Raw genomic sequence first — 23,037 nt, forward strand, 5'->3', positions numbered from 1 at the left:
GCGGTTCCCTGTTCCCAGCCAATGGGAGCTATGGAGTTGGTGCTCGGGGTTGGGGCAGCACATAGAGAGCCCCTGGCTGCGCCTCCTCCTAGGAGTCACTGCCAGACAACCCAGCTGCTTCTGGGAGCGGCACGGAGCCAGAGCAGGTTGGGAGCCTGCCTTGTGCCACTGGACTTTTATGGCCTAAAATCTCCTGAATTGGCGTGAGTCGCCTCCAGGAGATAGAGCCCGATAACAGGAGCATCCCCGCCAAACCAGGAGGGTTGGCAGCCCTCATCAGAACCATTGTGGTTTTATTCCAAAGTTAAGAATGTTAAAATAAGTTGGCATTACTCCACTTTTTCCACTTAGGTTGTAACACTAGGCAAGTAGTACTTTTGGAGTCCTGTGTATTTCAAAGGTATCACTAACAGCATTATGGCTCTGTAGTCTTTCGGTGCAAGTCCTTTCAGGATTGGACTTAAATGCTTGCTTTTATTTTAAAAAGCCACCCCTTTTTAACACTGACCGGAAAACAACAGGTGCTTTTATGTTCCTTGTCAGCGTGCAGATCCCAAGTATGCCATGATACTGTGGCTGTTTTTTCCTGATGTCAGCAGAGAGGTATTGCCAGGAGCTTGTTACACACACATACCTTGCTAATGCACCTTGTGCCTATCACTATAGCAACTCCACTGAAAAATACCTCAGCAGACATTCAAATTCATTTCTAGAAAACAAATTGCAGCTATAATTAACTTTTTAAATTTGGTCTGTAAGATTAATTTACTCAGACCAATGTGATCGTATTTTAAAGTAACGGTATACAATTTGCCATTTTGTCTGTTTTGTTACATGGTTAGCTGAATAAGTGCAATATGGTGAGAGGCCTTAACTACAATATATTTAATCCAAATAAAACAAGTCTCAGTAAATGATACACCCCCAGGGCCGTGTAGTTTTGACCTAAATTGTGTACAGAGTTGCTGCTTCTGCTAGCTGTGCACTATACTACTACTCTGAGGTAGCTGTGGTTTTTCTGGCTTTGCACTGGGTCTAATGCCAGTTGCCAGGAAATTCCAAATAAAAAGGTCATTTTTACTATTGTAAATTGAGAAATTAATAAATGAAGAAAATATCTATTTTAGAAGCACAGTTGTTGTCAAGATTTTTTTTTTTTAAGGGAAAGGTACAGTATTTGAAAACAACTTCCTAGAATACATCTGCAAAATGTGTGCACGCAGCAGTTTGTTGTGCACAGAAAACGGGTAATTGCATTGCAGAAGCTCATTCTAGAGTTTTGTGCATGCATGCCTTTGGATGGGCTTGCAAATTTTGCAATGCCATTTAGGAGGCTTCTTTGAAAATTTAGCACAGAGAGCCAAGAGGTGAAACAAGTATCCAGGAATGTACAATTTGCCTACAGTAATTGTCTTTTCCTAGCATTTAGGTCCTCATTGTGCAGCACCTTGCTCAGATTTTTGTATGCTTTACATTGAGTTCCTGCTGGATTGGGGTTTAAAGCCCTAATTCAGCAAGGTATTTGAGCACATCAGTATTCCTATTCGGATTAAATTAGACATGCTTAAGTACCTTGCAGAATCAGGTCCTTAATGACCAGTTTAACAACAAAAAAGAATGAAGAACTGAATTTTCCCATGCTATTTGGGACCCTGGAAACTGCTTATCTAAAATAGCCTGGATTTGCTGACTTTCAGAGCATTCAGTGTGGCCCATTTGTTTTACTCGGCCTCAGAGCAGAGTTAGGGTGTCTGAAGTACTAGCTAATGTATTGGAGTGGGCTATTTGTATTTAGAATTGTTGCTTGATAGAAGAGGGAAGATGACTGAAATTTGTATTTAGTTTTGTAATTTTAAATAATCACCACGGTGCCCCCAGCTTGTGTATGCAGTGTTGCCAACCTAAAATTTTACTATGAGCCTCATGCTATTTCATGTATTTTTAATGTCCCAGCTCCTGGAGGCAGATGACGACATGAGAAATCTCAGCTTTCATTTAAAAAATACAGTAAGCTTACAACCTGCATAGCTATTGAGGAAAGTTTAAAGATATGATTCAAGCATACTCTGTAGGTTCAAAAAGCAGAGAGCAAATAGAAAAAACAAAACAAAAATGTATTGGGTTTTTTTTGCAAATGTCATGATTTTAAAGAAAATCTCATGATTATTTGGGGCTGTCTTGTGATTTTCGAATGGTTGAGATTGGCAGTACTGTTATGGATGTTTCTTGTTATTCTAAATCAAAAGATTATAAATAAAATAAATTTGGAATGTTCTCTAGGTTTACAACAGTTATAATAATAGTCAGATTTGAAAACTGTACATGTTGGGATTTACTTTTTAACATAGTGCAATTTTTTCTTTTTCTTTTTATGTGAATTTTCATAATCTCACATTTCACTTACACAGCCCCCCTCAACATTTAGAAATACTCAGTCAAACGACAAAGTACTAGACGATTCTTAGTTAAGAGAATCAGACCATCATTTTTAATTTAAACAAGTCTTGGGAATAAGAAAAGAAAGGGAGAGTCCGTTATGTAATGTTAAATAATATAAAACTATACTGTTGTTATACAATTAATTAAAACAATAGTAATATTGATAATGATTATTTATTGTAATGATACTCAGTAGGGTCTAAGCACTCCCCAGTACAAATAAAAAGACATGATTCCTCCTCAAAGAGCTTACAGACATTTCAGACATGATGCAGAGAGGGGTTAACAAAACAATAGGGACAGGTAGGGAAGAAAGGACCATGTCAACTTCAATAATGCCATGTACCTACTCAACAAAGGTTGTGTACTGTGTTTTAAATAAAGTTAATTAATAAACAAAATAAGTAGATGACTTAGTCAGTTTATTGCAGAGGTTTTCAAACCGTGAGGCATGCCCCACTAGGGGGGTGTGAAGGAATGTTTGGGGGGGTCAAGTGGCGACGCCAGGTGGCTTGGGCCAGCCCCGTGTGGTAGGGCTCGGGGAGGGAGCGCCACCTCCACCCCCTGACTCACCTCAGCGACTCATCCAGCCTGTGGGTCAGTGTCAACATCTGCCGCAGCCACACCAATTTCCGCTCTGGAAACCTCCACACCCAGTGCTGGCTCCTCCCCTAGAAACTGTCACATGAGTTTTCCCTCACCCTGAAAACCTGAGGTGGGGAAGGAGCAAGTATAATGTCTATTTTTGTCTCGGTTGGGGGGGCACAACCAAAAATTGTAATTCAGAGGGTAGGTCTCCGCTCAAAAAGATTGAAAACCGCTGGTTTACTGCATTGGAGAAGATGAGGGTCTTCAGGAGGGATTTAATAAGGAAATGGCACTCACTCTACAGAACAGCACAGGAAAGAAATTCTGTGTTTTACTGCTGCAGGCGGACCTCCTGTTGCAGGATCTGGGGAAAGATATGTGAGCTTCCTCAAAGTAATGCAGAAGAGCGATGCTATCATAATATTGCATGAAAAAGGAAGTGCAGCTGATCATTAACAAAAGAGTGAAAGTGATTGTACACAATGTGTGATCAAGTCCAGAAATTAAACAAAAATATTGTTCTTCTTCGAATGCTGGTCCCTGTGTTTATTCCACTATGGGTGTGTGCATGTGCTCCACACACCCAGCACTGGAGAATTCTTGAAAGCAGTGTCAGTTGGTTCCAAGCATGTGCCCCTGCCTTCCTCATTTTTCCAACCAAAAGTACAAAGGGTGAGCTGGACCAGCTGCCTCTCCAGTTCTTACCACATCGTCTGGGTTGGAACCTCCAGTGTCCAGAGCTTTCCTTCAATTTCTTCAATCTGTAAAATATTACAGAAATTGACTTAGTGCCTTTTTGTGTATAGTTCTCTATAGATAGTAAGGGTTTATTAGTTTTTATAGCTTTTAGCAGAGCTTTTTCTAGTTAGATTCCCTGCTTTGGGGAACTCCCCCTCCCCTGTACCCCATTATGGGTATTGGACTATGCCCAGAACTCTGGGCTTCAAAAGCTGTGTTCTGCCCCCACTCCTTCTCAGTCAGCGACCACCACTGGTGCTGTTTGTACTGTCATAGGGAGACACAGCTAGTTGTAACATCTGCCACTCTTTCCCTCACCCTACCCATAAGAAGAAAGGAACTCTGGCTTAGAAAACACCTCATGGAAGAAGGCCATATCTGACCCAGACCAAGGAACCCCCCCTGTACATCTGCCTGAATCGACATGGAGCATGCCTCCCACCATGAGGTCCGACTCTGCTGCAGGGGAATCTATACCCACAGCCCCTTCCTCCCCCGGTCGGGGTCTCGTTGGGGAGGCAGAGAATGCTTGCACAAGCATAAGAGCAGGTCTCCCCCTAAGTCTGCTTCAAAGACATCCAGCACAGCTCTCCTCGTTCAACTCCTGAGGATTTAGTGTTTCCTAAGTCTGAGGGCCACAACTCTAAATTCCATAAATCCCAGGGCTCGACTGGTACCAGACCCCCTACCAGCGACATCATCTCCACTGGTACCCTCCAAGTCAAAAAGTCAGTATTTGTCCGTTCTGACACAATCACCGCTTCTGCCACCAGTGGTACCCTTGCAGTCTAATACTCCAGCCACATGGAGCCTCCCAGTCCCTCCTCTAGGCCTTCAACATGACTGCTTCAGAACCTTTATGCCAACCAGGGAATTTCCATTATTTATTATTATTTGTTTGTTTATATTACCATAGCACTTAGAAGACATGACAATGAAAATCCCCCACTGCCCTTTTAGGATAGTTTCCAGAGAGACAAAAGGGACTTTTTCTGGGCCAAGGATCTGGACCATCTAACAAAGTGCCTTTAAATCATTGTCCCTTTAAAATGATGCAGGTGCATACTGTTACATAGCTTATTTAAACTCCCACTATGCCAGTCGTAGTCCACAACTGAGGTTTTTTAAAGTGGGCCACAGCAAATTGATTATGCTACTTAGAGGTTGGTTCTTCAAAAATTTCTCCTCCTCATGAGCTCCTGCTGTATTTGGGAATGTAGTGGATATAATGCTCTCTTTGTAGACTATTTACAGCTCATTCAGTCCTATGAATGAAGATTTCCTTTCCTGAGGCCTAACAAAAAACCCAAAGCTACTTGTGTTTTGGACTGCTGGTTTGTTGGTTGGTTTTTAGTGTTTCAAGCTCCTTGGGGGTGTTTTTGGTTTGTTTTTAAAAATTGGTATTTCAGAAGCTCCAGTTTGTTCACTCTGTTCTCAGTATAAAAACCCAAGGGCCTGATCCAACTCTCATCAAATCCTTTGGCTTTTCAACTGAAATTAGTGAATTTTTTCAGTGGTTTCAGGATAGCTCTGGAGCTATATGTTAAATCTGTCTGAGATTTGCTGTTCAAAATATCTTTCTGGATTGGTGGTGTTTTCTTTGATTGCAAATTTATTTTCACTTTAAGCTCTTATGATAAAACCACAAAGAGGACAATCTGATAATTGCTCTAGCTCCCTCCGTGGCCTAATAGATTAATTCTTGTATGTTTTTATTCTTGTGTTCTACTTTAAAGCAAAGGTGTTTTGTTTCCATCTTTGTTCATAACCATTTACTTACATTATTTTTTTAACAAGTGATTCAAAGTACGGCTGTCAAGCGATTAAAAAAATTGTGATTTAAAAAATTAATCACGAGTAATTGTGCTATTAATCAATTTATCGTGCGATTAATCGCACTGTTAATAATAATAGAATACAATTTATTTAAATATTTTTCGGTGTTTTCTACATTTTCAAATATATTGATTTCAGGTACAACACAAAATACAAAGTGTACAGTGCTCACTTTATATGTATTTTTTATTACAAGTATTTGCACTGTAAAAAAAAAATAGTATTTTTCAGTTCACCTAATACAAGTACTGTTGTGCAATCTCTTTATCATGAAAGTTGAATTTACAAATCTAGAATTATGTTTAAAAAAAACTGCATTCAAAAATAAAACATTGTAAAAATTTAGAGCTTGCATGTCCACTCAGTCCTATTTCTTGTTCAGCCAATTGCTCAGACAAACAAGTTTATTTACATTTGCAGAAGATAATGCTGCCCGCTTCTTGTTTACGTCACCTGAAAGTGAGAAAAGGCGTTCGCATGGCACTGTTGCAGCCGGCGTCTCAAGATATTTACGGGCCACATTAATATGTCCCTTCATGCTTCAACCACCGTTCCAGGGGACATGCATCCATGCTGATGATGGGTTCTGCTCAATAACAGTCCAAAGCAGTGCGGACCAACACATATTCATTTTCATTACCTAAGTCAGATGCCACCAGCAGAAGGATGATTTTCTTTCTGATGGTTTGGGTTCTGAAGTTTCCGCATCGAAGTGTTGCTCTTTTAAGGCTTCTGAAAGCATGCTCCACACCCCGTCCCTCTCAGATTTTGGAAGGCACTTCAGATTCTTAAATCTTGGGTTGAGTGCTGTAGCTATTTTTGGAAATCTCACATTGGTACTGTGACAGACCCAGACCAATGGGGTACAGGAGTCTGGTAGAAGGCAAATATACTGGCCACTGGATGAATAGTTTTCTGTTTCCTGAGTGACCAGAGCAGGGGCTGCCCTAGAGCAATCAAGAACCTGCTAGAACCAATTAAGACAGGCAAGCTAATTAAGACAGGCAAGCTAACTGGAGCCAATTAAGAACTTACTAGAATCAATTACGGCAGGCAGGCCAGTCAGGACACCTGGTTTAAAAAGGACCTCCCATCAGTTAGTGGGGGGATGTGCAAGGAGCAGGGAGTGAGAAGGCGTGCTGCTGGAGGACAGAGGAGTACAAGCATGATCAGGCTTGAGGAGGAAGATCCTGCAGTGAGGATAAAGAAGGTGTTGGGAGGAGGCCATGGGGAAGTAGCCCAGGGAGTTGTAGCCGTCACGCTGCTGATACAGGGGACATTGTAGACAGCTGCTATCCTCAGGGCCCTGGGCTGGAACCCGGTGTAGAGTGTGCGCCCGGCTTCCCCCCATCCCCCAAATTCCTGATCGGACACAGGAGGAGGTGACCTAGTCTGTGAGAAACACCAGAAGGGAAGGTCTAATTTGGAAAGGAATCTGGCCTGTCCCTGACCCACTGGGTGGTCCACAGAGACTGCGGGGATTGTTCTCCATTTCCCCCATGCTGGCCAGTGATGAGGTTAGCTGAGTGAACGTCCGGTTTGAGCCTCTAGCAGAAGCAGCCAAACTGAAAGCTGCCGTGAACCTCTGAGGCGAGCACATCCGCCAAAAAGCACAGGACCCACCAAAGCAGAGGAGGAACTTTGTCACAGTACCTTCTTTGCGTTTTGTCAAATCTGCAGTGAAAGGGTTCTTAAAATGAACAACATGTGCTGGGTCATTATCCGAGACTGCTATAACATGAAATAGATGGTAGAATGCAGGAAAAACAGAGCAGGGGACATACAATTCTCCCCCAAGGAGTTCAGTCACAAATTTAATTAACACGTTAATTTTTTTAATGAGAGTCATCAGCATGGAAGCATGTCCTCTGGACTGGTGGCTGAAGCATGAAGGGGCATATGAATATTTAGTAAATCTGGCATGTAAATACCTTGCAATGCTGGCTACAAAAGTGCCATGCAAATGCCTGTTCTCACGTTCTGGTGACATTGTAAATAAGAAGAGGGCAGCATTATCTTCTGTAAACGTAAACAAACTTGTTTGTCTTAGCAATTGGCTGAACAAGAAGTAGGACTGAGTGGACTTGTAGGCTCTAAAGATTTACATTGTTTTTGTTTGAGTGCAGTTATGTAAGAAAAAAGTCTATATTTGTAAATTGCACTTTCACGACAAAGAGATTGCACTACAGTACTTGTATGAGGTGAACTGAAAAATTCTATTTCTTTTGTTTATCATTTTTACAGTGCAAATATTTGTAATCAAAAACAATATATACTTTGATTTCAATTACAACACAGAATAGAATATATATGAAAATGGAGAAACATCCAAAATATTTAATAAATTTCAATTGTTATTCCATTACTTAACAGTGCGATTAAAACCGTGATTAATCACGATTAATTTTTTTGAGTTAATTGCTTGAGTTAACTGCCATTAATCAACAGCCCTAATTCAAAGCAACTAGAACTATTCTATTTATTCCTTAACTAGGTTTGTCTCAAAAGGTAAAAGCACCTTTAAAAGTAACCACCTAGAGAAAATCTATTCAGCATTTTCAGTGTTTAGTGATATGCCTAAAAGATAATGGGGTATAAAAAGAAGAGATGAAAAATCCATGCAGTCACAGACTCAGCATAGGTCAGAGCAGCTTCAGGGTTGCTTTAACTTATTCCTGGGTGCCTGTGGACCAGGGGATCATTCTTGCAGCCATAAATAGTCACATGCACAAGGACATTCCAGCCACGTTCCATTCTCCTAGCCATCTACACTGGGCACATTCCTGGGTGGTCAGATTCACTTGGTTTATGGCCTCCTTGCACCAGCAAAACAGCACAAAGAGCCTATACCACAGTGGTGAATTGCCCTATGCTTGAAAGTGCATCTCTTACTCAGGAGCTATTCGATGTCTCCAAGTTAATGAAACCAACACCGATACTGCTTTTCTTTATTTCATTTCTATTTTATGGCCATATGTGCCCTTTAAACCACAGCAGAGGCGAGTCTTACGTGCCAATTACGGGCAGTCCTTACTAACAGTGAGCCTGTTGCGGTACCAGATTATTTGCCAAACTAGTGGGAGGTGCTGCAGGCTCAGTTTAGATATGCTCTAGCTCACCCAGAAGGTATGGGCTTCATGCAGGAATTCTTGGTGAAATTCTACAGCCTGCATAGTACAGACAGTCACACTAGATGATCATAATTAAGGTTAAGATTTAGTCATGGGTATTTTTAGTAAAAGTCATGGATAGGTCATGGGCAGTCCATGACTTGTACTATATACCCCTGACTAAATCTTGGGTGCTCTTGTGGGGGTGGGGGTGCTCCAGGGGCGCCACGGGTGCTCTGGGCCAGGGGATGGTGGCGCACAGCCCAGGACCGCTGCTGGTGCTCACGGAGTGGGAGGAGGGGCCGAGAATGCTGCTGCGGGCAGTGGCCCGAGACTGCCCCAGCTGCAGCAGCAGGTGTAGCTCGCTTGGGGGCCACAAAAGCTGCTCAGGGCGGCCCTGGGGTCAGTCGCACTGGCCGCTGCAGAAGTCATGGAGGTCCCAGAAAGTCATGAAATCCATGACTTCCGTGACAGACTCACACCCTTAATCATAATGGTCCCTTCCGGCCAGCGTGGATTTGATTTAAATCAAATTGATTTAAATCATTATTTAAATCACTAGTCAGGATTTCTACATAAAAGTGCATTCTTGTTGGTTGTTATGACCTTAATACATAGTCTTCACAACTCAGAGATAGATGTAGGTTTCATTTTTAGAAGGTACACACTATACATTTTTACAGTGATTTATTGAGAAAAATTTTCAGATTAGTTTTACAGCTATATCAGGAAATGAATGATTGTTTGGTTATTTCATTTACCTAAAGTAATTGAAGCAGATATTTATGAAGTCATTTGGGAGATGAACTATCTCCAATTCAACAGGTTAATCATTAATATTTGGAGGATTTTCTTTCCGTGTTGTATTAGGAGGAGAACATCACCAGACAGACATTTAAATTGTTTTATTTAACTAAAACAACAACGTTAAGTATTCTGGATTTTTTTCTTCAACAGCAAACATATAATATTTTAACAAAACAAGCATATGAATTTTTGAATTTAGTTAAACATTCAAGTTTTTTAAAATCAGGTTTGCTTTTGTTAAAATTGTTTTTAACTAAAATAGTTAAATGAAATATATATATTTTTTAAAAACAAAAATGAAATCGACTTTGTCAGCCAGGTCAACATGAGAAACTTAAAATATTGGCTTCTTCAGCTAACTCAGTCATCTTCACCTTCATTTTCCTCTTTGTTCATAATCTGGAAAAGAAAAACAAGCTTTCCTGCTTTTTCAGGTCCCAAACGATTTCTCAATTTGGAATGAATTAGTCCAAAGGAAGAAAATATTCTTTCTACACCAGCAGAAGAAGCTACTGCTGTTTAAAGTGAGATTATCACTTCAACAGTCTCTGAATCCAAGTGCTGAAGTGACTTCCACCAGTTCACTGGTGTGACTTTCTTTAAAATATCATCAGCAAACATATATTTCTTGAATGGTTCTTATTACCAAACTGGGTCTCTTTTACAGCTTGTCCCTCCCTTCTCACATTTATCTCCAGACTTCTCCTCCTTGTCCAGATCTATTCTGCCCCAACAATCTTCTATTCATTGAACTTTTTGAAACTTTTCACTTTTAGAGAGAGGTACGGGATTGACTCTGTGTACACAAATTTGCAGAGGGACAACAGAGTTGAGGTCTGTTATTTCTCACCTCTCTCTATTTATTTATTTATTTATTTTAAACATTTTTGCTGTTAATGGCCACGTTACCTCTGGAGACACAAATCCAAAGTTTGAGAATGGCAAAACTAAGCGTCTCTGATGGTATCTTCTAGACTGAGCACTGAGTCCCATTGGGTAGATAGAAAGATTAACCTAAATAATCTCTACAGAAGCCTGTGGAACCCCATAACATTGGGTCTCTAATCCATGAACTATTGGAACTCATTTACAAAACTTTTCTTAAACATGACATGAATGTATTGTCTCATACTATAGAATTAGAATTTATAATCCCTATTCCATTATAAGATATCTTTGAGCTATAATGTATCTTAATTAAAACCATCTTTAGATAGGTTTTGTCCTCAAAAATCATTTTATCAAAAAAATTCCATTTAAATAAAATAAATCTGATGTCTTTTATTTATTTTTAAAAGTCATTGGTTTTTATCCACCGCTCTTCTGGCCTTAAAATCTGTGAATTGTCCACAACTGGCACCAATGAATAATCCTCTGAGCTGGAGGGTATATCTTTTTGTCCTGGCTCTGGCCAGTTGTATGTTTCCTAGGGAGTACATTTGTCTTCTGAAAGTTTTCTAACCAGGCTTTGATCTACATTAAGTCAATTCACCTTTCTTTTAGAGCAGTTCAGGATTTTCGGGTATGTGTATCTAGCTATCTGTTGTGCCTGTCTTTGTGTGTGCTCCCAGATACAGTAGAAAAACATGCAAATCTGTTTGAACACCTCTTTCTATACATCAGGTAATTAATATCTACATTTGTATATAGAATTACACAATTTTATCTCTCTGATATGTTTTTTTGTCTTGCTTTTAAAAGTGTTGAGTACTTATGTGGGTTGAATCTAGGAATTCCTTAGCGCAGTGTTTCCCAAACGTGAGACACCGCTTGTTCAGGGAAAGCCCCTGCCGGGCCGGGCCAGGCCAGTTTGTTTATCTGCCACATCTGCAGGTTTGGCCGATCGCAGCTCCCACTGGCCACGGTTCGCTGCTCCAGGCCAATGGAGGCTGCGGGAATTTGCGGCCAGTACATCCCTCAGCCCACGCCGCTTCCCGCAGCCCCCATTGGCCTGGAGCGGCAAACCACGGCCAGTGGGAGCTGCGATCGGCCGAACTTGCAGATGTGGCAGGTAAACAAACCGACCTGGCCTGCCAGGGGCTTTCCCTGAACAAGCGGCGGAACAAGTTTAGGAAACATTGCCTTAGCAGAAAGCCAACCATAATCTGGTGAAAAGGAAAACAATAATACTGAGACACTTGTGGTAGGTTTCAGAGTAGCAGCCGTGTTAGTCTGTATTCGCAAAAAGGAAAGGAGTACTTATGGCACCTTAGAGACTAACCAATTTATTTGAGCATAAGCTTTCGTGAACTACAGCTCACTTCATCGGATGCATTCACTGAATTTTCCACTGAATGCATCCGATGAAGTGAGCTGTAGCTCACGAAAGCTTATGCTCAAATAAATTGGTTAGTCTCTAAGGTGCCACTTGTGGTAGGGTTTCTTTGCCAACATCCAGTCTATGATGGCATTTCTTTAAGAGCAGGGTTCTGTAGGTGGGAAGAATGGTGAACTTCCTTGCACCCTCCTCTCTTCCCCCGCACCCCCCCCCCTTTTTTTTTTTTTACCTATACTCTATTTCTGTTACACTTCTTCTTCCCACCCCACTCTCCCATTTCCCTTCCTCACCTGGCCCTGCTCCTTCCCTCAGTGGGATTATGGTGTCACTGTCTTGCGTTCCTGTTGTTTCTCCCTGTCTGTAGCTATCTTAATGACCTGGACCGTATAGCAGAACCTGCCTATCTGCCCACCCAACAAGATGTGCTTAGAGTTCGAGTCCCAACAACAGGGATCATTGAATATCCATTCGACTTACAAAGCGTCATTTTCAGGTAGAAAACCAGAAAAACCGCTTAATACATTTATTTTCGTTGTATGTTAGTTGTATAAAATGTCACATACTGGTAAAAAAAAAAAAAGTGTGTAAACATAAATTGATTCTGCACTTTAATTATTTGTTTGATCATTTTGTTTCTTTGTTATTGTACACAAGTTGTTACCAATTGACTATAGGAAATAAGTAAAGAGATCAAGAGAGAGAGAGAGAAAATAAACCTGTGTATGTTTTAATTCAGTTCTTATGGTCATAGTGGAATAATTTGGAATTGATTTTTTTGAAAATATTTATAGCAATGTTTAATTACAAATTATATATATATAAACATATATAAACCAAAATCAGTTGTGCATCTTCTTTTCCTATTTATTAGATGAAGCGCAAAGATAAACGTAGAGGCTTGATTTTTAATGAATAGTTCACATATTTAAAGCTTACTTTTACTTCTACAAATAATTTTACCCACAGTTAATTTCAAGTGCAAATGCTGTCACTTAGAAATATAAATACTTGATTGCACCTGCAATTTAAATATCTAAGTAAGAGCTTTTGGGCTGATAATTAATTGTGGGTGCAAAACTTTGCCTGAAAAAGGGAGATTGAGTTGAGGCTCTTTTTGAATTCAGGATGAGAATCAACTTAAACTTGAAAATGCTTATTTTATGTTATGTGCCCAAATTTTTTTAGCTCATGTTCATTGTTTTTCAGTAGGAATACTCAATACCTTATATGCATTTCAGTACTTCATGAATACAGAATAATGGGGTGTTACAATTGCAAATTCAAAATGCAAAAAGAGGACATTTATGCTATACCAAATTTCAGTCTGTTATATGCTCACTCCATCATATTCTTCAAGTGACTGAAGTGTAATAGGAGTAGTATAATTTTTTTCTAATTATTTTTAACTGTAACACTGAATCATTTTTAAGCAGTTGATACTAAAGGAATGGATGAACCTCTATCCAAACACATACGAAGGACTAACTTGTGTTCTTGGCAGAAATTGAAAAATACACAAAACATCTTAAGCACTTTCAATAAAACATGTTTTTCAAATTTCATGTTGATTCTAAGTTTACGTATGTGTCACATGATCACCTATTCCATCCAAAAGATTAAATTTACTTCAGTTTAATGTTCATTTCACATGTATTTCTCACTAGATCATCAGTCCCCCAATATATATTTATTTGTTATCTTTTGAAAATTATTTGCTAGTTCCTCAAAATATATCTTGTAATTATATGGAAAAAATACAGAAACTATTTCAGTTACAAGCATTTTTACTTTGGCTACAAACTACTTTACCCTAGGCTCTGCATGCCTGTTTCTGCTAAATCTATGAGGCTGAGTCCTGCAGGCACTCCCCGAGTGTTGCTCAGAATTACTTCAAAGAGATTTCTGCATGCAGAGCACTTGAGAGGATGAAGCTTATAATTATTAAAATTTATAAGTCATGTCAGTCTTATAAAGGAAACATGGCAACCTGCCTCCCCTGCAACACATACACTGTTGATTTTTAAATATTAATGGAATGACTGCTAACAAAAAAGGGATTTTTTTTTTTTTTTTTGGTTTCCACCCAAATTGTTCATTACCTAAATTGCTGAATTTGATGCTCCGTAAGTGGATGTACATTGATTTTTATTAGGCTTTGTTTCCCCCTGGAATTGATGTGGATTTTGTTAACCTTGCAGAATGGTGGATGTAGGAGGCCAACGATCAGAAAGAAGAAAATGGATACATTGCTTTGAAAATGTCACATCTATCATGTTTCTAGTAGCCCTTAGTGAATATGATCAAGTACTTGTGGAGTCGGACAATGAGGTAAGCACTGACTGAAAGCACTCTCTTGAGCATTGCAATTGATTGAAACCTGAGCTCATGGTTTGGTGAACTATGGAGAGCTGTGTTTTTCACATGAGTATTTGGGAATTATGTAGGGGAGCCTGAAAATGGGTAGAACGAAAGAAATAATACTTAGTACTTAACAGTTCATCTCAAAGTAGCTAGCTGTTCTGTCATGGTCTATGAACAGATTGGTATGTCCAGTCCCAAATGTTTTCCATGTGGCTACCAGCAGTATCATACAACTACAGGTTACAAAAGCAACAGTAATGCAGAGATTAAAACGCTGATCTTCAAATGCTGTTATACAAATTGATCCCCTGTACAGATGATCTGTGGAGCCAAGCAGTTTTTTGCTGCCATAGAATCTAGTTGATTACAAAGAAATTATTTATGGTAGTTATTTGTGGAGGTAGAGTTTCCGATGGAGCCCTATGGGTAGGGTCTGTAAGGCTGGAGTGGTTACAAGGATCTTACATTTCAGACTATCTGGAATGCAGAATGAGATGCCTTGATGATGGCATTTGTTTTTGCAATTGTAAATCCAGATCCTGAAGTACTGGGAGAGGCTAACAGCTTCATTTCAGTATTTCTCAGCATAGCCTTTACACTGGGTTATATTTTCTCTTGCAGCTGTTGAGAAATAGCAAAAGAAGAAAATGGTGTATTACAAATAGCGTTGGCAGAATTAGCTTTTTATGATTTTGACAGATAATATCAATGTTTATTTTTCAACACTTTGTTCTATTATTATCTATTTTAATTTTCAGAGTTGCAGGAAATTATGGGGGGCAGAGGAAATAATTATTTTATGCCAGTAAATGTTGAGATTGAAAAATTAAAACTTTATAACCATTAAAACACAAATTGTTAACATCACATGTCAAAATATTAGGGCTGTTGATTAATAGCACTTAACTCATGCGATTAACTCAAAAAAATTAATCGCAATTTAAAAAAATTAATCGCAGTTTTAGTCGTACTGCTAAACAATATAATATCAAATTGAAATTTATTACATATTTTGGATGTTTTTCTACATTTTCATATACATATTCATGTATATTGTATTCTGTGTTGTAATTGAAATCAAAATGTATATTTTTATTACAAATATTTGCACTGTAAAAATGATAAACAAAAGAAATAGTATTTTTTAATTCACCTCATACAAGCTTTTTGTGCAGTTTCTTTGCTGTGAAAGTGCAATTTACAAATGTAGATTTTTTTTTTTGTTACATAACTACACTCAAAACCAAAACAATGTAAAACTTTAGAGCCTACAAGTCCACTCACTCCTACTTCTAACACTAAACTGGGAGGAGTGGTAGATATGCTGGAGGGTAGGGATGGGATACAGAGGGACCTAGACAAATTGGAGGATTGGGCCAAAAGAAATCTGATGAGGTTCAACAAGGACAAGTGCAGAGTCCTGCACTTAGGACGGAAGAATCCAATGCACCGCTACAGACTAGGGACCAAATGGCTAGGCAGCAGTTCTGCAGAGAAGGACCTAGGGGTGACAGTGGATAAGAAGCTGGATATGAGTCAACAGTGTGCCCTTGTTGCCAAGAAGGCCAATAGCATTTTGGGGTGTATAAGTAGGGGCATTGCCAGCAGATCGAGGGACGTGATCATTCCCCTCTATTTGACACTGGTGAGGCCTCATCTGGAGTACTGTGTCCAGTTTGGGGCCCCACACTACAAGAAGGATGTGGAGAAATTGGAGAGAGTCCAGCGAAGGGCAACAAAAATGATTAGGGGTCTGGAACACATGACTTATGAGGAGAGGCTGAGGGAACTGGGATTGTTTAGTCTACTGAAGAGAAGAATGAGTGGGGATTTGATATCTGCTTTCAACTACCTGAAAGGGGGTTCCAGAGAGGATGGATCTAGATTGTTCTCAGTGATAGCTGGTGATAGAACAAGGAGTAATGGTCTCAAGTTGCAGTGGGGGAGGTTTAGGTTGGATATTAGGAAAAACTTTTTCACTAAGAGAGTGGTGAAACACTGGGAGTTACCTAGGGAGGTGGTGGAATCCCCTTCCTTAGAAGTTTTTAAGGTCAGGCTTGACAAAGCCCTGGCTGGGATGATTTAGTTGGGATTGGTCTTGCTCTGGGCAGGGGGTTGGACTAGATGGCCTCCAGAGGTCCCTTCCAACTCTGTTATTCTATGATTCTCTGATTCATGTTCAGCCAATGACAAACAAGTTTGTTTACATTTACAGGAGATAATGCTGCCCTCTTCTTATTTACAATGTCACCAGAAAGTGAGAACAGGCATTTGCATGGCACTTTTGTAGCCAGCATTGCAACGTATTTACGTGCCAGTTATGTGAAACATTCATATGCCCCTTCATGCTTCAGCCACCATTCCAGAGGACATTCTTCCATGCTGATGGCGATTGTTAAAAAAATAATGCGTTAATTAAATTTGTGACTGAACTCCTTGGGGGAGAAGTGTATGTCCCCTGCTCTGTTTTACCTGCATTCTGCCATATATTTCACGTTGCAGCAGTTTTGGATGATGACCCAGCACGTTGTTCATTTTAAGAACACTTTCACTGCAGAGTTGACAAAACGCAAAGAAGGTACCAATGTGAGATTTCTAAAGATAGCTACAGCACTGGACCCAAGATTTAAGAATCTGAAGTGCTTTCCAAAATCTGAGAGGGACGAGGTGTGGAGCATGCTTTCAGAAGTCTTATAAGAGCAACACTTGGATGCAGAAACTACAGAACCCGAACCACCAAAAAAGAAAATCAACCTTCTGTTGGTGGCATCTGATTCAGATAATGAAAATAACATGCATTGGTCCGCTCTGCTTTAGATTGTTACCGAGCAGAACCTGTCATCAGCATGGACGCGTATATTCTGGAATGGTGGTTGAAGCATCAAGGGACATATGACTCTTTAGCACATCTGGCACATAAATATCTTGCGACGCCAGCTGCAACAGTGCCATGAGAACGCCTGTTCTCACTTTCAGGTGACATTGTACACAAGAAGCGGGCAGCATTATCTCCTGGAAATGTAAACAAACATGTTTGTCTGAGCGACTGGCTGAAAAAGAAGTAGGACTAAGTGCTCTAAAATTAGGAAGTAGGACTTGCAGGCTCTAAAATTTTACAATGTTTTATTTTTGAATGCAGGTTTAGTTTTTTTTCATAATTCTACATTTGTAAGTTCAACTTTCATGATAAAGAGATTTCACAACAGTATTTGTATTAGGTGAATTGAAAAATACTATTTTTTTTTTTACAGTGCAAATACTTGTAATCAAAAAGAAATATGAAGTGATTACTGTACACTTTGTATTCTGTGTTGTAATTGAAATAAATATATTTGAAAATATAAAAAAAAATCCAAAAATATTTTAAATGAATGGCATTCTATTATTAACAACGCGATTAATCATGATTAATTTTTTAATCACTTGCCAGCCGTACAAAATATATAAACTAAATATCCTTAAATCAAGCAGCATTTTTCTTTCTTTATCTTTCGGTTAATTTCAATTATTATCAATAGAAAAATGTTTTTGTTGGTTCGCGTTTCTATGGTGAAATCAAAGTTTACCAACATTTCCCATAAAAATCCAATCCTTCCAAGCCTAATTATAAAGGATGGAATCAGCAGTCAAAGCACACCAATAGCTAATTTAACAGTTACCACATATATTAGCTGAACTTTGTGACAATTTTTCAGGGTAATAAGATAATTTAACATTTGGAAATATTTCCTTTTTTTAAAAAACAGAAACTGTTTCAGTTACCCTTCAAAACCTAACAGGGTGTGCCAAATCTGTCCTAGCCAGTCTTTTTCATTTAGTAACATTAAATGAATCAGCATAATATTTACATGATTGCATAGACGTAAGTTACATCACTTCAGAAAATGATAGATATAGCAAAATAAGTCTGGTATCCCCACAGACTCCCATTACTTGACTCTTTTTCAGTGTTAGTTCTTAATAAAGTCCAGTTTCAAGAGTTGAGCAAGAGCTTGTAGATTTGCCCTTTTGATTTTTTTTTAGAAAAAACTCCTGTTACATCAGCCAGCTAAAAGTACAACCCTAATAAAACAGAGGTCTTTCAATTTTATCGCTTTGGTATGCACTCAGACATTTAATTAACACATATTGAATGCTGCGTTGTCGCCTGATCTCGAAAAAGATATATATTGGAATTGGAAAAAGTTCAGAAAAGGGCAACAAAAATCATTAGGGGTATGGAACAGCTTCCATATGAGGAGAGATTAATAAGACAGGGGCTTTTCAGCTTGGAAAAAAGACAACTATGGGGGGATATGATAGAGATCTATACAATCATGACTGGTGTGGAGAAAGTAAATAAGGAAGCGTTATTTACTCCTTCTTATAACACGAGAATTAGGGGGTCACCAAATGAAATTAATAGGCAGCAGGTTTAAAATAAACAAAAGGAAGTATTTCTTCACACAACACGCAATCAACTTGTAGAACTCTTTGCCAGAAGATGTTGTGAAGTTCAAGACTATAACAGGGTTCAAAAAAGAACTAGATAAGTTTATGAAGGATAGGTCCATCAATAGCTATTAGCCAGGATGGGCAAGGATGGTGTCCCTAGCCTCTGTTTGTCAGAAGCTTGGAATGGGCAACAAGGGATGGATCACTTGATGATTACCTGTTCTGTTGATTCCCTCTGAAGCATCTGGCATTGGCCACTGTTGGAAGACAGGATACTGGGCTAGATGGACTTTTGGTCTGACCCAGTATGGCCGTTCTTATGTTCACAAAATGTTCATATCTGTGAAGGACTGGAATAGACTGACGTACTACAGGAGATACATCTTTTTATTCTGTTTATGATCAGAGTTTGTATTCCTTTAACTGGGCTTCACATCAGCATGTTATTTTATTTTACAAAACATGTGCATTATAGTAATTATTTTTATCAGTGTAATGCTCTAAGTTAGACTGCTGTACAAGCAATAGTTTGCTTTCACCAAAGCCCAAATGTGGGACAAAGAGCCAAAATTAAGGGCACAATAAAAATAATACTACAGAAAGCTTAAACCTATCAACAGAACAGGTAATCGTAACCTCATTTCAGAGGATGCACACAGCACCCTACACACTTCTCAAAACCATTATAAGCTCTTAACATGTGGCATAAATGGTGCTTATTACATATGTAGGCTCTGAGCCCAAAATATGTTGGGTTAATCTCTTTATTATAGATGACATTTTTTTTAAAACCTCACTTTCACGATCCTGCATTTGTGATAGAAATAATTTAATGTGTTAACATTCAGATAATACCAGGTTTAATGTTGGATTATGGTACATAGGTTCTAAACTAAGGACCATCCTTCACAGTGAGGGCTATTCATAATGCATGAAAGCCTCTGTCTTCAGAGAACAAAGCATGATTGAAGTTAGTTTGGGCAGTAGAGGGAGGCTGCATGTAAAGTCTGTTATGTTAATTGTAGTGAGGGTCATATGTAGAGTGTATTTCTGATCTAGTTTATATGCAGTAATATATAATATTGCATTCACAGTTAATTACTAAGAAAAAAAATCTTAAAATGAGTTGACACATTTTCATATTGGCCTGCCTTCGTCTGATAACTAAGGATATTGAACAGGTTCAGATAAAACAAGAGTCAACCAAAACCTGCCCTTTACTCAAACCAAGCCTAAAATGTTTCTGAGTTATGAAAATGTTTATTTATCTTTTGGTTTCTGTTTCTTCTCTGCATTGTCCTCTTGCAGCCATGGACTAGAACAGAGGTGGGCAAACTATGTGGGCACATCCAGCCCACGGGACCCTCCTGCCCGGCCCCTGAGTTCCTGGCCCGGGAGGCTAGCTCCCAGCCCCTCCCCCGCTGTTCCCCCTCCTCCACAGCCTCAGCACGCATGCTGCCGGTGTAGTGTATTAAACTGCTCCAGGTAGGAATGTGCTACTGGTAGCAGTTTCGGACAGCAATTTACTACACTACACCGGTGCAATGCTCTGGGCGGCACGGCTGTAGCGGCAACAGCCACCAGTGCTCTGTGCTGCACGGTAAGTGGGCAGGGGGCGGGGCGCGGGGGGGGGGGGGTTGGATAGAGGGCAGGGGAGTTCGGGGTGCTGGTCAGGGGGTGGGGGTGTGGATGGGGGCGGGCAGTCAGAGGGCAGGGAATGGGGGGGTTGAATGGGGCTGTGGGGGGCAGTCAGGGGCAGGGGTTCCAGGGGCGGTCAGGGGACAGGGAGTGGGGGAGGGTGGATGGGGCAGGAGTCCCGGGGAGGGCCGTCAGGGGCCGAGAAGCAAGGGGGGCGGATAGGGGGCGGGGACACAGCCTCCCCTAAATGGCCCTCCATACAATTTCCAAAACCCGATGTGGCCCTCAGGCCAAAAAGTTTGCCCGTCCCTGGACTAGAAACTGACATATCAAGAGGGAGCTATTCTCAAAGCATTTTCATGACAGAGTTGAAACGAGAAAGCACTGGAAATCACATAGGGAAAAGCAAATTATGACAGATATACAGCCTGATTTCCAGAATACTCTTCGTATTAAACATCTGAAACTTTGAATGGCTGTCCAAACTGAATTTCACAACTTTTTGAGATTTGCTCCTCACCACTATATGTTTATTCCCTTAAATGCAAATGGAAAGTTGAAGCTGTTTAACACAAACTGATGATAAATGCTGATTGACCGTGCGTAGCTGGAGACTAACACGCAGAACCAGCTTAAAGCTGGCATTCCCTGAAACGGACTTCCTCTCCAGGAATAACTGCACAAAAAAGAAGATGCCGTCCTCACTTGAAGAGGGATCTGGTTCATTCACAAGGTTGTTGTACTCCCAGGGGAAGTACAGAAGGGGGAGTACTCCCATAGAGAATGAAAATTTAGGTTCAGAGGACTAAGGGCATTCTATCTAGACCTGTTGTTCCTGAATATTTCTCCTCTGCATCCTATCCTCATCAGACAGGATTACACCATCGCTGTAGTATCAGGGACAGACCAAGAAAGAGACCACTTTCCTGTTCCAGTGGGCAGAGAAAAGGCTTCAGAAATCTCTGTACTCCCTTCATTTTTTGGGTTGCTGTAATCTCTGAGCAAACTGGACTCCCATTTTGAATTTAGGGTACAGAGCCTCAGAAGGTGTACATTAGCATAGCGCTATTGACCTCAGTGACACTGTGCTGATTTACACCAGCTGAAGGTACCTCACTTTAGGTATCTAAGTTTGAAACTTTTGTCCTGTGTTTTAAAAGGCAATTTCATGCCCGAGGCCTCTAATTAAATCATCATTTCCCCTGTGGAACCTTCAGCCTAATCCACAGAGCCTTCTGTCAAGGTTACCTTTGAGTCAGTACGCTATAATCCTCTGCATTAACTAAGATAGAGTTTGTTATGGATACCACTTCAGTCCATAGAATAGGGGTGGCTTGTTGCTTTAGTCTGCATCCCTCTCTAGCTATTCTCACCCTAATTTTCTCTCAAAGCCTTCTGTGGAGATCTCCTTCCTCAGCTCATGCCCCAAACCTCTGGCTAGGTATGAAGTTCTATGGAATTCTTGAGATGTCCAAATGACAATCAAAATTTACCTTTTACAGAAAGAGGGGTTTAGGAAATCTAGGTCACTATTCTTCCTTCGAGGGGTTTTGGGAGGAAGTATTATCCTCTAAAGATGTCCTGTCCTGATGGATCAGGTGCTGCATCAAACTCTTATATTAGCTAGATTGGAGCAGGCAAACTTTTTGGCCTGAGGGCCACATCGGGTTTCTGAAATTGTATGGAGGGCTGGTTAGGGGAGGCTGGGCTTCCCCAAACAGCCAGGCATGGCCTGGACCCCATCCCCTATCTGACCTCCCCTGCTTCTTGCCCCCTGACAGCCCCCCCAGTACTCCTGCCCCATCCAACCCCCCCTGTTTCCTGATGGCCCCCTGGGGATCCCTGCCCCATCCACCCTCCGCTCTCTGTCCCCTGACCGCCCCTGGACTCCCTGCCCCTAACTGCCTCCCGCCACCCTATCCAACTCCCCTCTCCTTCCTGACTGCCCCCCTGGTGCCCCTACCCCATCCAACCACCTTGTTCCCCGCCCTCTGACTGCCCTGACCCCATCCACATCCCCGCTCCCTGACTATCACCCCCAAACTCCCCTGCCCTCTATCCAACCCCCGCACTCCCTGCCTCCTTACCGCGCTGCCTGGAGCACTGGTGCCTGGTGGCACGGCTGCATCAGGACAGGCAGCTGCGCGGCTCCAGGAGCTCGCTGCCCCGCCGCCTAGAGCATTGCGCCGGTGACGCAGTGAGCTGAGGCTGCGGGGGAGGGGAACAGTGGGGGAGGGCCCAGGGACTAGCCTCCCAGGCAAGGAGCTCAGGGGCCAGGCAGGACAGTCCCATGGGCCGTAGTTTGCCCATCTCTGAGCTAGATCAAGCAGCTCTCTTAATCTGCATGGCTCCCTGGTTAGAGCACTCATTACTTCTCCAGCTGACCGAGGGATAGTTTCTGCAGAGGAATTGTGAAGACCCCCCACAACGTTGTGCTCCATTCATGTCAGCTGAGACGAGAAGCAATCCTTATGTGATATGCGCTGAGAGGAGAATAGTCTGATTCACCTTCCAAGCATCCTCGTACCTCCTCTTTTCTTTCTCACACGTCTGCTTCCACTTCTGCCTAATCCCTTTTTGGCTACTTTCACTCCTGCCTTTTCCAGGCAGACCCGTTCTGTACTGGCACCAGCCACATCTCAGAAAAACAAATTTCTCTTGACTGCTAATTTTTTGCTAGAGGTGGCAATTCCTGGAGAGAAACCCACAAAAGTATCTGTAAAATGTGGAGTTTAAGCTGAGAGTCGGATTTTCAGGAGTGCCGACATGATTTAGGAGCACTACTCCCATTAACAATTAATGGGACTT

The 23,037-nt window shown here is 40.9% G+C and overlaps 1 protein-coding gene across 2 annotated transcripts in view; it reads left to right on the plus strand.

The window, feature by feature from the left end:
* LOC144265188 (guanine nucleotide-binding protein G(q) subunit alpha) overlaps positions 1 to 23,037 on the plus strand; it is a 265,047-nt gene that overhangs the window by 197,421 nt on the left and 44,589 nt on the right. For both annotated transcript variants that reach the window (XM_077817552.1, XM_077817551.1), the window contains exons 4-5: positions 12,161 to 12,289; positions 13,995 to 14,124. In XM_077817552.1, coding sequence (XP_077673678.1) covers positions 12,161 to 12,289; positions 13,995 to 14,124 — 259 coding nt within the window. The remainder of the gene's footprint in view (positions 1 to 12,160; positions 12,290 to 13,994; positions 14,125 to 23,037) is intronic.

This window comes from Eretmochelys imbricata, chromosome 5 (genome assembly GCF_965152235.1).
Source record: "Eretmochelys imbricata isolate rEreImb1 chromosome 5, rEreImb1.hap1, whole genome shotgun sequence".
Taxonomy (NCBI): domain Eukaryota; kingdom Metazoa; phylum Chordata; order Testudines; family Cheloniidae; genus Eretmochelys; species Eretmochelys imbricata.